Here is a 19687-nt window from a genome sequence, read left to right as displayed (position 1 = left end):
GGGATATTACAAGAGGCAGAGTACATGACAGGGGCATTACATGGAACAGGGGACATTGCATGGGACAGTGCACATTACATGGGACAGGGCACATTACATGGGACAGGGGACATTACATGGGGCAGAGCACATTACATGGGACAGGGCACCTGACAGGGGACATTACATGGGGCCAGCTGATTCCCTGCCTATCTCTACCTGTGTCTGTGCGATCCTCCTGTGGCTGACAGTCAGATCGTTGCAGAACCCCTGGGGACCTCTCGCGGAACCCTAGGGTTCCCTGGAAGCCGGGTTGAGAACCACTGCCTGAGCCCTTGTACACACGGTCGGAGAATCCGTCGGAATGTGTCCTATCGGACCGTGTTGTCGGATAATCCGACTGTGTGTGGTATGCATCGAAATATTTCCCGACCAACTGGTTCGATCGGACATACTCCGATCATGTGTAGAGAATTGTGATCGGACCAAGTGCCACGCATGCTCAGATCAAATTCCTACATCAAAGCTATTGGCTACTAGCCTGAACGTAGTCCCATCGTAACGAAATTACGTCATCACATTCTGAATGATCGGATTTTTCGACAACTTAGTCCGACCGTGTGTATGCAACAGTTTCGGACAAAATCCGACGGATTTGGTTATCGAAATCTCCGACCGTGTGTACAGGGGCTTAGATGGTAAATAACATTCAAATCACAGCTCACACTGATGGGAATTATTTCAACAATATATATATATATATATATATATATATATATATATATATATATATATATTATATACCACTTGATTGTATAATAAATTCAAATCCAATGTAGTTTGTCTATACAGGTCCTCTGTTTGCAGGGGCATATATATAATAACCACGTTTTAAAGGGGTTGTAAAGGTAAAAAAAATGTCACCTTAATGCATTCTATGCATTAAGGTGAAAAAACATCTAACAGTGCCGGCCCCCCCCCCAGCCCCCCCTGTTTTACTTACCTGACCCCTCGAAAGTCCCGCGCTCACCTCCAACATCCTCTTCGCCGCTCAGCCTGGCCGTTGATTGGCTGGAGTGGATGGATTGAAAGCAGCGTAGCCACTGGCTCGCGCTGCTGTCAAACACACCCAATGAGGCGGCGCGCCGGGGGATGGGGCCGAGTGATACAGTGAGCGGCTATAGCCGCCGGTGTCCTGTCGGATAGTATCCCCCGTCAGATAGTGTCCGCTGTGTACTGCGCATGTGCAGTACACAGGACAAGCACATTCCGAAAATAGCCGAAGATGAACAGCGCCTGCGCCGTGAGTCCAGGTTCTAGCCCCACAATCCAAGTGGACATAGAGTTAGAATAAAAAGAACGAGCGCAGCGAGGCTGTGCCCGAAGCGTGGCGAGCGAAGCGAGCCCACGAGGGGCCCTCTAATATATGCAGCTCTTGTCCACTTGGGTGGTGGGGCTTGCACCTCGACTCACGGCGCAGGCACCATTCATCTTCGGAGATTTTCCAAATCTCCTTCTGCTCCGTATTGCGCAAGCGCTGCGCCTGCGCAGTACGGGGCGGACACTTTTAGATGGCCGGACTCTATATGTCAGAACACCGGCTGTATCACGGGAGCGATCCCGCAAGTGCTTCTCACCATGCGAGGGAGTTCACATGAACGTGAGAAGTACTTGCGGGGGGGGGGGGGAATGGGAGCAGAGACAGCCACGAGGGACCCCAGAAGACCAGGTTCGGGGCCACTCTGTGCAAAACGAGCTGCACAGTGGAGTTAAGTATAACATGTTTGTTATTTAAAAAAAAAAAATATAAATTCTCTTTACAACCCCTTTAAGGATCAGGGATTAATGCGAGAAATACTGAGAATTCTTAACATATCCAGATAGGTGCAAGTATTATTGTCTAGTAGCCATTCCCATCCTGCCCAAAAAATAAGGCTGCGCTTAAACTTATACATTACAGTATTAACAATGTGACGTGTTAAATTCTGGTGTTAAACAATGTATACTATCAAGAAAAATTGTGTATAAAAACATCAAACTTGAAGCACATAAAAAACGATCGTTCCTGGTCTCCCCGATGGGTTCTGCTGGCGTCTCCACCTCTTATATCTCTTTCTTACAACGTCTCACATTCCACCGAATTTTTAGATAAGACAAGAAAGAAAGGCTCCCATAGCGTAATTCCGCATAAAAATTTAATACGAACGAAATAAAAGTAAAACAAACTCACAAATTCCAGTTGAGTACAAGCGTAAGTACAATCACGAGCCGGCCGGCTCTCTCTTATTAACACTGCCCGTCCTTCCTGGTCAACGGGGAATGGCGGTAACGTCAGCACGCCGCTCACCCTGGGGGTTGGGTGAGCGGCGTGCTGACGTTACCGCCATTCCCCGTTGACCAGGAAGGACGGGCAGTGTTAATAAGAGAGAGCCGGCCGGCTCGTGATTGTACTTACGCTTGTACTCAACTGGAATTTGTGAGTTTGTTTTACTTTTATTTCGTTCGTATTAAATTTTTATGCGGAATTACGCTATGGGAGCCTTTCTTTCTTGTCTTATCTAAAAATTCGGTGGAATGTGAGACGTTGTAAGAAAGAGATATAAGAGGTGGAGACGCCAGCAGAACCCATCGGGGAGACCAGGAACGATCGTTTTTTCTTCATGCCTGTATGATCTCCCTAAAAAGAGATCTTGGCAGCTGGTAAGCCTCATTGAAATAGGTGGTGGATAGAACTTCCTCTTTGGGCGCACCTGCTATACATCTGAAGGGTGTTTGTAAAGAGTCACTTCAAGGGACTTATTCCATACCTTCGTTCTTCCCTCTCTTTGGACTTTTTATGTGCTTCAAGTTTGATGTTTTTATACACAATTTTTCTTGATAGTATACATTGTTTAACACCAGAATTCAACACGTCACATTGTTAATACTGTAATGTATAAGTTTTAGCGCAGCCTTATTTTTTGGGTTTGTGTCTAGTGTGGGTATCTCACATTGGGTTGCAGCAGGAATTTATACTGTTATTATTTACATTATCACTTTTAGAGTTTGTTTTCACCGGCTTAGGCCTTGGTTTGATTAATTGAGTTATCGTTTGGACAGCGCTGTTTTCCAAAAAGTTTTTTATATTCCCATCCTGCACCTGATCACTCAGTGCAAGGAATAAGGTGTTTCAGTGTAGAGATGAATTTATTGTGTCCTGTAGTGATAATGACCTAGTCTGCAAAAATATTTAGTCACATATTTTTCATTACGCAGTCTACTGCATGGTCTAAACACCCTTGAAAAACATTACAAAGATACATAGTAATGAGACAATCTTGTTTAATGTGCAGCTGCTTTAATACTCATTATCAGCCTCATGGCTATGAATTATGTTAGTGAAACTAAGATGAGAAATATGGCAATGATGATTTGAGTAAGATAAGTATGTTATTTATGGAAACCATAAAATTGGATCCACAAGGACATTTTTCATATATAATGTTAATTTCTGTTAATTTTTGCATCAAAATACAAGGAAACAGCTACACAACAGCCCTCCTTGCCAAGTAAACACAGTTAAAATGAAAAGACCTTAGACCCTCTGGCCCGCTCACAAATAATAAACCTCTGATTAAGCCCTAGGGGCTTGGCCTAAGGGTGGGGACTTTGTCTACAGCCAGCTACACGCAATAAATTTACCAGTGGGATTTCTGTTAAGTGCAGCCTCGTTCTTCGATTTTTGCTGTACATATTGAGCTAGGGGAGCTCCTGGGACATTCACCCAGAGCAGTGGACTTCCTAGAGGCTGTTTTAGGAGCTTGGAGTGGTGCAGTTTTAATTTTGGCATGTCCCTTTTGCTAGTTTCAAACAGATCAGAGTGGCTGCCATTGTTTTTTTTTTTTTTTTTGTTACAACTAGATCATTCAGAATCACTGTAGGACTCTGAAAAACCTGAGGATTCCAAACAGCGCTAGAAAAAGGTCATCCAGTGCTCAAGGTGAAGACATCAAACTGCGAACACGAACCGCACCCCAGGAATGAGTAGGTTGTGGTGTGGGGTTACAAACACGGGCAGCACACCACACCAAAACATGTGTAACATGGGTTTAATAGCAGTACACATTCTATCTTGCAGTATATTATGACACAGAGAGAAATGTTTAGGTATTTGTGAGAAAAATGCCCCCGTGGTGGTGGTGTCAATGGAAGAAAAAAATGCGCCCGCATTAGTGGTGTTGCTTGAAGAAAAAACTGTCCCTACATTGGTGGTGTTGCTTGAAGAAAAAACAATGTTTCCGTTTCAGTGGTGTCACTGAAAGGAAAATGTCACTGTGTCAGTGGTGTCACTGGAAGGAAAAATGTCCCTGATTTGGTGGTGTTACTGTAAGAAAAAATGTCCCTGCCTTGGTGTTGTCACTGAAAATAAATGTCCCTGCATTGGTGGTGTCACTAAAAGGGAAAGTGTGCCTGCATTAGTGGTGTGACACTAAGGAAAACATTTCCACTGAATCAATGGTGTCAACGGAGGGAAAAATGTCCTTGCTTCAGTGGTTTCACTGGAAAGAATTTTTTTTCTGCATCAGTGGTGTCACTGGAAGGAAAAACATCCCTGCATCAGTCATGTCCCTGGAAGGATGCATCTGTAGTGTCATTAGAATAAAAATGTCCCTGCATCTTTAATGTCACTAAAAGGAAAAATGTCCATGCATTGGTCATATCATTGGAAGGAAAAATACCTGTGTCATTGGTGTCGCTGGAAAAAAAAATTGTCCTGCATGGTATCAGTGTAAGAAAAAAATAAAACTTTTTCTGCTTTGGAGGTGACACTGGAAGAAAAAATGTCCCTGTGTAAGCGGAGCCAGTCTAATGCCCTGTACACACGTTCTGACATTCCGACCACAAAATCCGTCTGATTTTTTTTTTGGACGGATTTTAGCTGAAACTTGTGTTGCATACACACGGTCGGACAAAGTTGTCGGAAAATCTGATCGTTCGGAACGAGGTGGCGTTTGTTCCGTACGACGGGACTACGTAGAGGCCAGTAGCCAATAGCTTTCATCTCCTAATTTATTCTGAGCATGCGTGGCACTTTGTCCGTCGGAATTCTCTACAAACGATCGGAAAAAGTCAGATCGGATTTTGTCGGAAATTTGTTGATCCAGCTCTCAAACTTTTTCCGTCGGAAATTCCGACGGAAAAAGTCCGATAGAACTCACACACAATCGGATCTTCCGACAACAAGATCTGATCGGACCTTTTCCATCTGAATTTCCGACCGTGTGTACAGGGCATATGAAGAACTGATTTGGCAGTAGTATGAAGGAGGGGAGCTTGGAGGGTGGGGGCTCCATGGGGTGCATTTAATTAAAGGGCAATGTGTGGCTCTGAGGGAGGTAGGGTGGCTATAAGAGGGAAAGGGTAGCTTTGGGGCTAACTTGCTCCCTCCACCCTTGGTGTACTTACAATTCAGACCTCCTCAGACCAACACATGCCCAGGAATAAAGGCAGCTATTATTCTCCCCTTCTCAGGTCATGTGATATGTCAGAATGGGAGACAGGAAAAAGGACAGTTCATCCTTACTCTCCATAGAACACCCATACTGAGGAGGTACTGTATGTTCTCAGTGGGCATACACCCTGCTTTCTGTCTCACCCACATTATGCTGCTGCTGGAGGGAGGAGAGAGCAGAATTCTCCCTAAAGCTACTGCAGCCCGTGCTCTATACTCTATTCTCCAGCTGCCTGACTGACAGGAGTGATGACAATATAACTCCTGCCATTCAGGCAGCTGGAAAAATGGGCACGCCAGTGCCCTCTTCCACATTACACTACGCCCTGGGCAGGTGCCCCCCCCCCACCCCCAGTTGTTCTGGCCTCATACCAAATATCATGAGAATGAGCCCCTGCATTGTGCGTTCCTGTTTTTGTATTTGTTTTTACCTAGCATTTTGGGTCTGCAGGCTAAACAGTTGTTCCTTGTATTTTGATGCAATGTCTGCTTCAACTTCTAAAAAAGCTAAAAGTAAATGTCTGCGTGGACGAGTATGTAAGCAAGTAACATAGCTATTGTTTCAGTACTTCACATGTTACCTTTCTCTTAAAAAGTCCACTTTGCATCTGTAGGAAGAAAGAACTACTAAAATACAAAATTCCACATACTGGCAGCAGCAAATGAGAAAGAAAAAGAAGAATTAGATATTTGAGAATGGAAACTATTATGCCACGTACACACAACCGCACTTTTCAGCAGAAAAGGTCCGGCGGTTTTCCCGACAGACCTCCGAATGACTTGCCTACACACGAACGGACCAAAGTCCGGTAGTTTTGAACTTGATGACGTATGACGGGACTAGAAAAGGAAGTTCAATAATTAGTAGCCAGCAGCTGCCCTTGTGACATATTTGGTCCATCGGACTAGCATACAGACGAACAGTTTTCCCAATAGAAATTGATTCCGTCGGACAGATTTGAAACTTGTTCTATTTCTAGGTCCGTCTGCATTTTTGAAGAAATAAGTCCTATGAAGCCCACACACGATCGTAATATCCGACGGAATGATTCCGTCTGACCTTTTCTGCCAGAAAGTTTGGTCGTGTGTACGTGGCATTAGACTTTGAAATGCCTTATCATGAGCACTAGAAAAGAGAAGGGTTCCCCCCAATGCTCCAGAGGTTTCAGACAGAAGAGTACATACAGCCTTTCATAGATGGTGGACATGTCTAAAAGTTAAAAGGTTTTGGATATGTGTCTATAATTTCATTTACTCTCCTCTTACCCAAGCAAACCGCAAAAAAAGAGATTGATAACATAAATTTTTTAGCAGCAAGAATTTCTATCGCCAGATCGTGGAGGTCTCCCACAATTCTGTTGAACTGTTGAAAGCTAAACTGTCGTAGATGATGGTTAATGAATGCCTCGCTGCCATCTTGCATGATAAAATTGCCTGATATGAAAAAATAGGGGACCCTTGGATCAAATATTTATTTGGTACTACTTGATTATCTTGTATGGGCAATTATCTTTTTTTCTATTCCCCCCTCCCCTTTTTTGTTTCCTTTCGTCCTCTCTCACTTCTACTTGGTGCTTTCTTTAAATCATTCTCCCAGCATACGCGGTAGTGATGTCATTGCGTCTCCGGCCAGTCCAATAGCCATAACCCAGAAGAAAGACAGTGGAAACATGTCAGCTATCTCAGCAGTGACATTACAGAGCTGGAGGGCTTTGTTCCAAGGTGAGTATTTCATAATGTGCTAGTATGCGATGCATGCTAGCACGCTATGCCATTGCCTTGCAGGTTTATTTTTTGCAACGTCCGCGGTTTACAACCGCTTTAAAGCTTGTAGAAGTTTTCATTCTTCTCTGACTGTCCTATGAGGCTACGTGATCCCTGACCCTCTGTCTGGACAGTCCTGTGGCGATCACATGCCTCGTCCCAAAAAAACCCCCCAAAACTCTCTAGCACTAAACTAAGTGTGTGTAGAATGCTCCTAAGGAGATGGATTGGGGACTGTGGAAGAAGGGGAGGAGCAGAGAAGACATGATCAAATAGCCTTTTAAAACAATGTGCAGGATTAACCCTTTAGGTTCCACAGTGAGTATAACAAGTTTTCTTTACTGCATATGCAGAATGATTTTTACTTTTGTGGGTTTAGTAAGACTTTAATATAGTGTGCCTGGTAGTTTGATTGGCCTACTGAAAAATTGTAACCAGCACCTAATTTTTACTTTTTTTTTTGATTGGACTGTGTCTGACAATCCTATACTTTAAGTCCTGTGCCCAGCTGCTCTTGAACGCTCTGATCGCTAACAATGACAAACTTCAGAAGCATGCCAGTGAACTGCAATACTGGTTCCAACCTCTGGCCAACTATGAATATAGTCAGAGATCTTTTATTTACTGACTTACTTTTCAAGTTCAGCATTGAGCTCCTCTTCAAATTTCCGGGCAAGCTTTGTAGCAGTCTCATCTTTCCACTTGCTCATGTTCCTCTGAATTGCTCTCAGCTCATTGTCTTTCTCCCGGAGTTGCTGCCGAAAGGATTGGTTTTCAGCTCCGCCTGACTCCCGGAGCTGATCTCTCTGTAGATTGGTGATTTCCTCTATGTGCTCCTGAGAGGGTTAGCGCAAAACAGTAGGGTTAGGAACAGAAGAATAAAGGAATGACTGCATTCTATTATATTCTTCATTTCTAATACAATAGTAATATCAATCTCCAATAAAAAAAAAAAAGACAAATAGTGTCTGCAAATACATTCTATATGCAGCAAATATTTTCTTCCATTGGAGTACCTCTGAAAAGGGTGGACTCTCCATACACTCCCTACCCAGTGCTTGCTTTCCATTGTTGGATGGCAGCATACCAGAACTTCGCTCCCGGTGCACATGGTGTGCAGAATGTAGCTGGGGTCAGGGACGCCTCAGGACCACAGAAAATGTGTTGCTGACTACTAAGGGCATGTGCATCACCTTTTATGGTCTGTTCTAAAGAGATTGTAAAGTTTTGCATACATTGAGGATAGGAAATTTCCAATCTAAATACAACATCTGTGAACATTCAAACAAGCTTTTCTCCTAAACATTATACAATCTACAATTTACAATCTGTTTGATATTTTGTTCCTACTCCTTGTTGAAAAAGAGGAGCAGCACAGTTCATATTTTTAATTATAACAGAGGAATATCACTATTTGAGACCTAAAGAACATGTAAAGTATTTCTTAGAAAAATATATGTTATACCATGAGGGTAAGAAAGCTATATGTTTTTTCAAACTAAGCATTCATCCATGTGTCACTGCTTTGGCTTTACAGTAAGCTTATGAGCAGGAAACCTACCATCCTTTTATAACTGGGAGAAAGGCCTGTCAACTAATGTGATTTCTACACGAAGTACAAGAAGATAAATGGGGTGTGTGCATTGTACATATGTTCATCCTGGAGCTGCTAAAGTAGGAGCCGATGTGACCTGCTTGGTAGTATGGTAGAAGCATAATGAGTATTCAGACCAGCTTTTTTTTTTTTTTTAATCTGCTTGATCAGAAAAAAAGGCCAGGGGGATAAAAAATTCATACTTGTGCACCTTATATACTATAGAATTATTGTTCTAGAGAACTCTTTAGCAGAATCTCTTTGGAGTCTTAAACAGGTAACTCTTTACAGATATTTACATGTAGCACTAACCCCCAAAGGATCTGCTAGTTATTTTTTTGGCTTACCGTTACCTTCCGCTTCTCCTTGTTGCACGTCTAGGGGATGTCCCGTGGTAGATGACCCAGTAACTTGAGACTGACAATAGATCCACTTGAATGGATTTTATTTGCAAACTTCAAGTCTTTCAACTTGAGATCAGAGGGTTGGGAAGGAATTCAGGTACTCTCAATGTCAAAGTCTATAAACGTTAAGGAACTTGCTTACTTTGACTGCATCCAGAGAATAGCCATTCGCAGCTGGATGAACACTCAGGTTGGACAGTCCCTCTCTCACAAGGCCTAGCAGCCAACAAGGTGCTTACTCAGGAACAAAATCTTTGTCACAGATGTTGTTGCAGAAAACGTAGGCAAACTAAGCTGTAGAACACTTGTAGGATATCTGGATCTTTCAGCCAGCTTGGAGATATCCACAAGACCGGATTCTCTTGGTTACTTCAGCCTTTCCAGGCTCTTGTTAAGAAAACCAAATTCACACATGGTGTTCTTCTAAAGAGTCCTCCCCTGGAATGCTCGAAATCCAATGGGTCTCTCTCCTGGACCGGAGACGGCCCCCATCCACCTCAGAATCCTCCTCTAGTTTCCATGCCTTGGGCTAGCCAGCCCCGAGGCATTAAAATCAGGTGGAACCACACCCCAGGCCATAGCCTTCCTGGGGGCTGGTCAGGAGGACCAGGACCATGTAATCAGCACAGCATACTGGACCGGAACTCCGAACCACGTGACGTCTGCATCTTAAATACCCTCTCCCAGAAGGCACAGCAGGAGAGCCACTCCCACTGACCTGACCCCAAGAGAGAGTAAATTAAGCGCCTGACCAGACCATAGTTCCACGCCTGCCACCAGAGACAGTGCCCCCCGTGGCCAGGCTGAACATCTCACAGTCCAGTCAGACTGACACAGAAGTCAAATTTAGACAAATAGACCCAAACCAAACAGTAGTTTGGGTAAAGTTTTAACTTTGAAAAACAATATTGCGTGCCCTTCAGGAGCCCGCCGCTACATACACATTCGCTAATCACCTGTATTAGTCTTTCCTTTAACAGTTCCAGTGCTTTCTCCTTCTCTAATTGCAGCTGTTCTTTTAACTGTTGCAGCTCTCGTTCCTGTTAAATAGGAAGTGAAAAAAAAAATGTTTTATTTTTTAGTTTGCAATCAAACATCACAACACTGATATAGAAGATTACGGTTTCATTTATTTTTGTATTACTAGTACATTGTTATATCACTATACTACTTTGTACAGCACTCTGGAAGGGGGGCTCGTACCACTTCTCCTGTGGTTATCTGCATTGACTCTTGTATATGAAATCCTCTGCCTGTAGATCAGTCTTCTTACAAGTATTTTGAGTCCATTTAGCATTCTGCTATTTCCCCCGTTTTGATGAAGGGGGATTTTATACCACCCCCCCCCCCCCCCCCCCACAAAAAAAAGTGTTGCTTGTCATCTGCCCTGCTGCTTGTTTTAATTAGTTTAATAATAAAGACTTTGGAAGGAGTTTTCATTTGGCACTCACTTTGATCCATTAGACTGCCAAACACAAGACAATTGAGCTCAGTTAATGATTTTGTCCACATTCCATAACCAGTGAAAATCCATGTTCAGTTCCCTGCCACCAATACCTGACAGTGGTTCTAACCCCTCACTCTATCCAAACCTAAAAAAGGTTTTGCCCTTACATTAAGGCCTGATTCACACCTATGCATTTTTTGTGCTTTTTGCATTCTGCAGATTTGCACTACAGAACGTGTTCCATAAGAAAACCATGTTAAATGGACTGTAGTACAAATCTGCAAAATGCAGAAAGCACTAAAAATGCATAGGTGTGAATCAGGCCTGAGGAAGTACTGGGCAATTGCTTCAGTAGCTCATGTGGAGGAATTTGTTTTCATGACTTTCCATCTAACGAATTCTACTATATTAGAGCACATTTGTGGGAATTCTCTATATAAATCAGTTTGGATGTAAATGAGTGTTAATAGTGGAGACATTTAAAAAAAATAATAATAAAGAAAAAACAAAACGACTAAACACATATAATGTGTTTACTGCCCTGTTTCGCTCACCTTCTCTCTTTGCACATGAAGGACGGTGCGCTTTTGTGCCTCAACTTCCTGCTGCAACTCATGGATGCACTGGTTGGTTTCCTCACTTACACCATGCAGCATCTGTATTGCTTGGCTGGTGGACAGGCGGGATGGACTCCTGTAAGAGATATCACCCGTTGTTGTGATTACTTTAATCTGTTATAGTCACTATTCTTTAAAACCGCTTCCAGACCAGCAACGTACCCGAATGTCACTAGACTTTAACTGGTTATACTGGGATGATGCCTGCAGCCGCAGCCCAACCCCGCCCCCCCCCCCCCCCCACGCCACCTTTTGCCGCTTCTCTGGCTCTCCCGGCCCACCAGGAGACCAAAGCAACTAGCTGGTGCTTCCATTGGCTGATCTGAGAGCTAAACAAAGCCCAGATTGGCTTTGACCTGCTCTCAGCTATGGTAACCCGGAAGCGATGATCTGACATCACTTCCGGTTCACCCAGATGTCAAATGCACCATTTTCAAAAATCAAAAGCATTCGAAAACACGGATCTTGGTGTGATCGAATGCTTTTAAGAGCAGGAGGGGGATTTTGAGGTCTCACAGACTCCAGATCTCTCCATAAAGAGTACCTGTCACATGCCTTTTGCTGTCACAGGGATGTGTACATTCCTTGTGACAGCAATAAAAGTGCTACTTTTTTTTTTTAAAGCAAGAGTGTAAAAATAAAAATAAATAAATAAATATCCCGTGCAAAGATGAATGCATGCATTCCACGCACAAACAGTGATCATCCCACATATGTAAGGTATCACCACGAACATCAGATCATAGGTAGTAATTCTAGCACTGGACCTCCTCTGTAACTCTAAAGTGGTAAAATAGGGTTATATATTATGGGTTTTTTTTTGCATTAGAATTCAAAAAAGTGTATTTTTTACAAAAAAATTGCATTTGAAAAACCATTGCGCAAATAAAAAATTGCCTTTAAAGGGCCTTTAAAAGAATATATCATGTTTGGAGGTTCTAAATAATTTTTAAGCAAAAAATACTGATTGTTACAAAACAATTGTAAACAAAAAGTGCCAGAAAAGGCCTGGTCTGGAAGTGGATAAAATGTCACTTACCCGTGTCTGCTGTGTGATGGGCTCTGCATTTTAGACCACCCTGGAGCAGAATGGATACGTTCACATGCTGTGCTGATCTCTCTGGCTAAGGCTCGCTCTGATCGTTCAGCCTGGGCCAGTGCTTCTCTCTCTCTGAAAACAGATTCATTCTTTTCTGCTCTCAGTACATGTTGCTCATTCTCCATTTCTTGAATTCTGTGTTTTAGACGTTCCATGTCCCGCTCCTTTTCCTAAACAGAACACATCTACATCAGCTAAATTCCTTAGTATATGAATACTTCACATATACTAGATTTGTCTTGCGGGTATTTTCCACCAATCCAGACTATAATTCTACATTCTCACATTTCTACTATAAAGAACACCTAAGCAGCAGGATAAAGCATTTGTGTGCATCTGTGCACTCAAGCGAATTTGGCTCATGATGCCAGGCATGTAAAAGATATTGAGCTCAGCCTGATACAGGATTTAACAACCCAAAGGGTCATTCTACTGAAAGGACAATGAGACTTTTCAGATCCTAGCATGAACTACTATTTCTACCTCCTTTCAGTGGAAAAAACAGCAAATATATATATATATATATATATAATATTATATATATATATATATATATATATATATATATATATATATATAAATATAAATAAATTAAATTTACCCATATGTATTTAGGGTTGACACTTTTCTGGCATTTTAAACACTTAGGTCTTTATTTAGAACTAATAAATATTTATTAAATAATTGATTAATGGGGCTTACCAACATTATGACCTGTTCATTAACACAAATGCTTCATTAAAGGTTTGCATAAATGGCCAAATGACTAATACAGGCAAATAAAAGGATCTCTTAGCTAATAAGCAAAACTTATTCCAGACCAGACCCACTTGTGTAAGTTCCTGTTCTAGCCTCCTCAGTTCCTCTTGCTTCTCTTCTTTCAGTACCACTCTTAGTTCATCCAGAGCTTCTTGCTTCTCACGCTGTAAAGCACGCTGGTGAATCTCATGCTCCTGAATTATCTATTGATGATAAAATCAGGCCAAATGTTCTTAATACAGACACAAGGGAGATGATATATATATTTACATGTATTTCTAGCATATCAAAGTATGGAAATTAGATGGTTGGCATGACCACCAAGCAACTAACTTTTGCAAAATGAAAAGCCAACAATGGCAGCCCTGCAGAAAGCATGGAAAACATGATACTTATTGGTAATTATGTGACGGCCCCTCTGTGGTTAAACAAGAACTACGTGATCAGATACTATTAGTGCATTAATACCCTATGTGTTAAATGAACATATATACAACGTTTTACATCAAATATAAAGAGAACATTAATATAAATTGACAATCCACATTAAATAACCAAATCTTCCATGATGTGATGTAAGTCCATAAAGATTATAACCTCAATCATATTAAAATCAAGTCCTATAGTGAAACATCCACACCAACTCCTCCTTTGCTACGTGCTCAAACCGTCATGCAAGTGTAACCCACCACCTTCACTTCAATGCAATCACCTCAGGGCATGGACCTAAGAACATACGTTGCTAGGTCAAATGGATATGGTGGTGTCTCTCTTCACAGGTATCTTTACAGAGTAATACCTTCCTCTGTGGTAATGATAGGTTGGTACCTCTTTAAGGGACCCTCAGCTTCTATTCCTCTCAGTCATTCAAAAAGAACACAGGGTGGGTACCCATAGTGCAGCATATAAAAAAAAATCCAGGTTTATTAAAACAAATGCACTTACATTAAAGCAAGGTAATTGTGCCTTTAAAACATAGTTTACAGCCAGGATCCAACACTTGTGAGGAAGTCACAAGGACAGGGACATAACACGTGGGAGGAGCCTCGTAGCGCTGAAGCCACCGTGTGTTGGATTGCGGGAGTATACTATGTTTTAAAGGATGTTTTAAAGTATGTTAGTGTTGATATCACTACTAGTGTTGATTAGTATATACTATAACATTTGAGCAAGCAGTGAAGGAGGAGTTGGTGTGGATATTTCATTTAGGGACTTGATTTTAATATGATTGTCTTCATAGTGTTTATGGACTTACATCACATCATGGAAGAGTGGGTTATTTATTGTGGATGTGGATTGTCAACTTATATTAATGTTCACTCTATATCTGATGTAAAGCGTTGGATATACAGTATTTTCATTTAACACATAGCGTATTAATGCACTAATAGTATCTGATCATGTAGTTATTGTTTAACCATAGAGGGGGAGCCGTATAATTACCAACAAGTATTATATCCACTTGCAGGAATGCATACGTTTGTGAGCAGCACCCTTCATTTATATAGGTTTTCACAATAAGGGTAAAGGTAGCACAGAAGTGTCCACAATATCATATTGTTTACACCATGGAAAACATGAATAAGGCTTCTCAGATAACTTAGTAAAAAAACAAACAAAATGCCAACTGCTACTGCAATGACTAATATATCCAATTTAGAAGTATCTGAAAGGGGTATCTTATAAAGTGAATTAGGGGTCTTATTAGACATGATGTACATAAATTTTTAGTTGCGAGGTTAGAATTAACTGAAATTACACATTTTGGTGAATCTTTTACAGCATGCCTCAAGTAAAACAGTTTTGAGAGAGTGGTAAAAGGTTAGATTCCCTGTTGAATTTATACAGCTATCCAAGGCTCTGTTAGAAAGATATCCTCTCTTGTACATCACCGGTAAAGCTTTCACCAAAGAGGGCATGAGGGTAAATCTAAAACAGAGATGCACACAACAATAAAAATTCTGACTAGGCTAGCCTTCCCCTACTCTAAAAGAAACATTTGTATTCCGGTCTGTGTTGTCATTGGAGATTTTCTTTTTCACTTGCTGTCTGGTGAAACCATAGCACCGAGATGCTAAATGAGTGAACATCTTTCTGAAAGAGCCACGAAAAACAATAAAACCCAAACAGGACTACCCCAGTCTAGCAAGAACAAAAACATTTTGGCTGAGATACACTTAGGGCTGCATTCACATCTCGTGAAGGCACATTTTTTTCATGCTACACCTATAAGGCAGTCCATTCATTTGAATAGGCTTCCCTACGTGCAACAAACATGCGAAAGATGCTCCTGCATTGATTTGGCCATTGAGCTTCAAGCATCAGCCATTCTATAAATGCACACATTTGCACGTTTTCATGGTACTCTTAGATGTGAATGGAACCTTAATCACAATTGTGCTAACATCATCCTGAGGTCTGTATTATAGTATCTTACATTTTGGAGGTCAGCAGATGTCTTCTCCAGTGCCATATGTGTCCTGCGCTCCCTTTCCAATGCTTCTCTCAGATCTGCTAGGTCTCGTAGCTTCTCTTCTTCCAGTGTGTGCCTCAGTATCTGAAGTGCATCTCTCTTTTCATTTTCCCACTTCTTCTGCTCCCGCAGCAGTGTATTGTGCACCTGGTTGGCAAGAAACAGTAAGACCAAATCAACACTTGCACATCATGTTGTTTAGACTAGTAGTAGTGATAGGTGGTAAAATGTAAAAACATATCCCTTACCAACTCTCTTGCTTCTTGTTTTAATTCTACAGCCAGCTTCTTCATTGTATCTTTCTGTGACTTGAGAGAATCTTTCAGTTTTGTTATTTCTTTAGCCTTCATCTGAAATATGGACATACTATATTTGCTCAAAGAGCCCAACAAGACAGATACTAAAGTGTACAACTTTACATTTTTTTTTTTAATCAATAGTTTTTATTAAAGTTTAAATTTTTATCAAGACAAATGACAGAAATTATGACTAAATAACAGATCAGTTACAGTATTTAGATACATAGATAATAGTATCCAAAAATAATAAAAAATATAATATAAAGAAAACCATATTAATTATCTCAATTATAATAGGGATAATAAAGATAACGATTGGGAGGTTATTAATACATCCATTGTGGAGACAATACACAAAAGTAATATAAATATTATCTTCATATATTTATATACTGCCAATTCAAGTTATTCAAAGATGATGAACCTAAATATATTCCCGAACACCCCTATGGGGGCTAAACTGTGTTTGGGACAGTAATAGTAACCTGTCATTTAATAGATACAAAACAAAGATTAAAATATTAGAGCGGGTAAGTAATTTTTTAATTCAAGTTATCTAGGAACAAAGAACTCATGCAATGTTTTGGGGACTAGCCCATTTTAACCATGGCTGCCATATTTTATGAGTATGTTCTTTTTTGTGAGGCCGAAGAGCTAGAATTGATTCATAAATGTAATGAGTTTGAGTCAATTCTATCACTTCTTTTATGGAAGGAGGATCAGGATTTTTCCAGTTCCTCGTTATACTGATCCTGGTTGACAGCAAAATATGTGTAAACACATTTCTAAACTGGATAGGATATCGATCAAGATCAATGGATAATAGAGCCAGTGAGGGATTTGGAGGAATGACTGTTTTGGTAATTGCAGACATAACTTGAAAGATTTGTTCCCAATACTTCCCAAGTTTAGGGCATGTCCAAAATGTATGCAACATATCACCTTTTTTGCTGCACAATCTCCAACATTTGTCGTCAAATGTGCCGTTGAATTTAGATATTTTCTCAGGAGTAAGATACCAGCGTTGAGTCAATTTAATGGATACTTCCCATAATGTAGAGCAGCATGTGGCTTTATATGTGGTGTTACAAGCTTTTTCCCATTGGTCAACTGTATAGGTGTATCCTAAGTCTTCTTCCCATCTAATTAAAGGGATAGTCTTTGTAAACACACTTTTTTGTTGAAGAAGATTATAGAAAAGAGAGATCCCTTTTTGTTGATGTATGGGGATCTTAAGGAAGGACCAAGCCGATTGGGGAACATTATAGGTCCATGATGGGAGGTTGGAAATGCAATTCTTAGTTCGGATGTAGAGGAATAAATCTGAATTTGGCAATTGAAATTTCTTTTGAAGTGTAGAAAATGATTTGATTACCCCATTATCAAGTAGATCAGATAGATATTTAATTCCCTTTTCTATCCATGGTGTAAATGAGGTTGTTTTAGTGAAATTATGTAGAGCATTTAGCGGAATTTGGACTTTGGTAGGAAGAGGGTGTGAGGAAGTTAGATGCAGAAATCGAACCCAGGATTTAAGTGTTGCTAATATTGTTGGGGAGATGCGAGAAGGTATCTTGGCTCCAAGTGCCATGGAAGGAATCCAAATTGATAGATTATTTACTGGGATCTTAGCAGTTTCCATCTTCCCCCAAATTGTAGATGGAGGAGATAGAAACCATTCCTTAGACTGTGTAAGAACCAAAGCTAAATAATAATCTTGGAAATCCACATACCCTTTTCCCCCAGTTTGACATTTCTTCACTAAGTTTGAATGAGCACATCTAGATTTTTTACCTTGCCAGATGAATCTAGAAAACAGAGTCTGAAGGGATTGGAAATATTTTAACGGAATTGGAATTGGTAGAGTTCTAAAAAGTATGACATTTGTGGAAGGTGAAGCATTTTAAATGCTGCCAAACGTCCCATCCATGAAAATTCATGGGATGCTAGTTTAGTGAGATTTTCTTGTAATGCATTACGAAGTGGAATATAATTATATTGGAACAGTGTTTTACATGAATTTGATAATTGAATACCCAAATATTTAATTGTACTTTCAGTCCATGTATAAGGGAATTTTAATTTAAGATGTTTAGTAGTATTTTCATCTATCCCCAAGTTCAATATACAAGATTTATTCGCATTAAGCCTGTAATAAGAAACTTTGCTGAACATATTTAGTGTTTACAACTTTACATTTTTAACCACACAAAAATGACTTTGCCTTTAGAGCAATATTAACTCAGATGTTTTTGTTGAGAAAGTTGAGTTTTAGGCTCGGTTCACACAGGGGCGACTTGTCCAGGCGACTTAGCCGCCTGACATGTCGCGCTCCGTTCTGTACTATGGAACTGTTCTAATAGGAGCGACTCAAGTCGCTCCAACTTAGAAAAAAGGTTCCTGTACTATTTTTGGGGCGACTTCAGGCGACTTGCATTGACTTCTATACAGAAGTCATTTTGCAGGTCGCCACTGAAGTCGTGTGCAGGTCGCGCCTGTGAGTCGCGCTGCAAGTCGTGCCGCCCCTGTGTGAACCGAGCCTTAAGGCTGAACTTCAGGCATACAGCTCAATAATCTTTCTTATTTCTCTCTTACGCTTCAGTTTCTCTTATATTATACTTATTTGTACTTATTTTTTGTACAAAATGGTTACAATGGTTGCATACCACCAGTGATGTATAGTATAATTGCATGTATAGGCAGCCTCTCTTTTCTTTGATTGTACTGCTTTGTACTCTACTCGTCCATCTGATCTGCCTTGGTCTTATTTCACCATGCACCATAATCTAGAGCACCAAGTGTCGCAATCTAAAGCATGGGTCTGATATCTCTCCACCTTATAATTTAATGTTGCTTGGTTAATTTCTTTACCATTACATCATTGCTTATTGTTCAATATTTGCGGAGAGAAACTTCTTTTGAATCTGTACCTGTTATCGTACATTCTTCTCGCACTATGCAAGTGTCTATGTTTCTTTTTGTTTCTAATACAATTAAAGTGAAAGAAAATTCAATGATCTGGAGTGAGAGAGCGATGTATATTAGGCAAAATAACCTAAAGAAGTTTGTAAGATTGTGGAGTTCTTGGTTGAGGGAGATGGGCTGCTTTTCGTGGGGGGACTGCAGAGAGTGGGATATAGATCCCCCCTACTCCCGTTCAGCTTTAATTATTGGTATTTTTAAAGTATAACTTAACTCAGTCACTAAAATCTCGCAAACATAATATCAGTTGTATTTTCCTATTTTAAAATCTGCAGCTTTCATTAGGATAAAACTTGGTGATCCCGTCCTGAAGGTCCTTGCCCAGGCAGTGCCTGTTATAGGTGGACAGCTACACTCCATTTATGCTCTTGTGTTGTCACCCTGTTACATGTACCTTTGTTTGGCACTATAAGTGACCATGATGACAAACATTTTGCAAGCATGGTCTACCGTTGTCACTGAAGACTGACAATGTTTGATTAACCACCACATACAAGCCCAAAACACAGTAACCAGAAAAAAAGTTTGTTCAGTTGGACATTTAATTGATTCTTATGCCGCGTACACATGATCGGATTGTCCGCCGTGTAATTAATATGTGTTTGGGTTTAAAGGGATGAGGTGGCAACCATAGTGTAAGAGCGTGTCAAAAGGATCCTGCAACCTTTATCTAATGAGTATATTTTATCTGTATAGCAAAAGCCATAGAAAAGCTATGAACTGTGTCACTGGCTTTACCTTTGATTTTCTTTAGTGAACAATAAGACCTGTTTCATACG

General features: G+C 40.7%; 1 protein-coding gene across 1 annotated transcript in view; it reads right to left on the bottom strand.

Moving 5' to 3' along the window:
- Positions 1–19687, bottom strand: part of LOC143941236 (uncharacterized) — an 84934-nt gene that overhangs the window by 10271 nt on the left and 54976 nt on the right. The window contains exons 15-21 of the mRNA XM_077463284.1: positions 15876–15977; positions 15592–15774; positions 13226–13357; positions 12336–12565; positions 11234–11372; positions 10189–10272; positions 7868–8070 (exon numbers count right to left, since the gene is read on the bottom strand). Of these exons, the coding sequence (XP_077319410.1) occupies positions 7868–8070; positions 10189–10272; positions 11234–11372; positions 12336–12565; positions 13226–13357; positions 15592–15774; positions 15876–15977 (1073 nt within the window). The remainder of the gene's footprint in view (positions 1–7867; positions 8071–10188; positions 10273–11233; positions 11373–12335; positions 12566–13225; positions 13358–15591; positions 15775–15875; positions 15978–19687) is intronic.

This window comes from Lithobates pipiens, unplaced genomic scaffold (genome assembly GCF_037356315.1).
Source record: "Lithobates pipiens isolate NorthernLeopardFrog02 unplaced genomic scaffold, aLitPip1_a1.2 Scaffold_3, whole genome shotgun sequence".
In the NCBI taxonomy this organism is placed as follows: Eukaryota; Metazoa; Chordata; class Amphibia; order Anura; family Ranidae; genus Lithobates; species Lithobates pipiens.
Note: the sequence above shows the minus strand (reverse complement) of the source record. Positions and strands in the feature narration are given on the sequence as shown.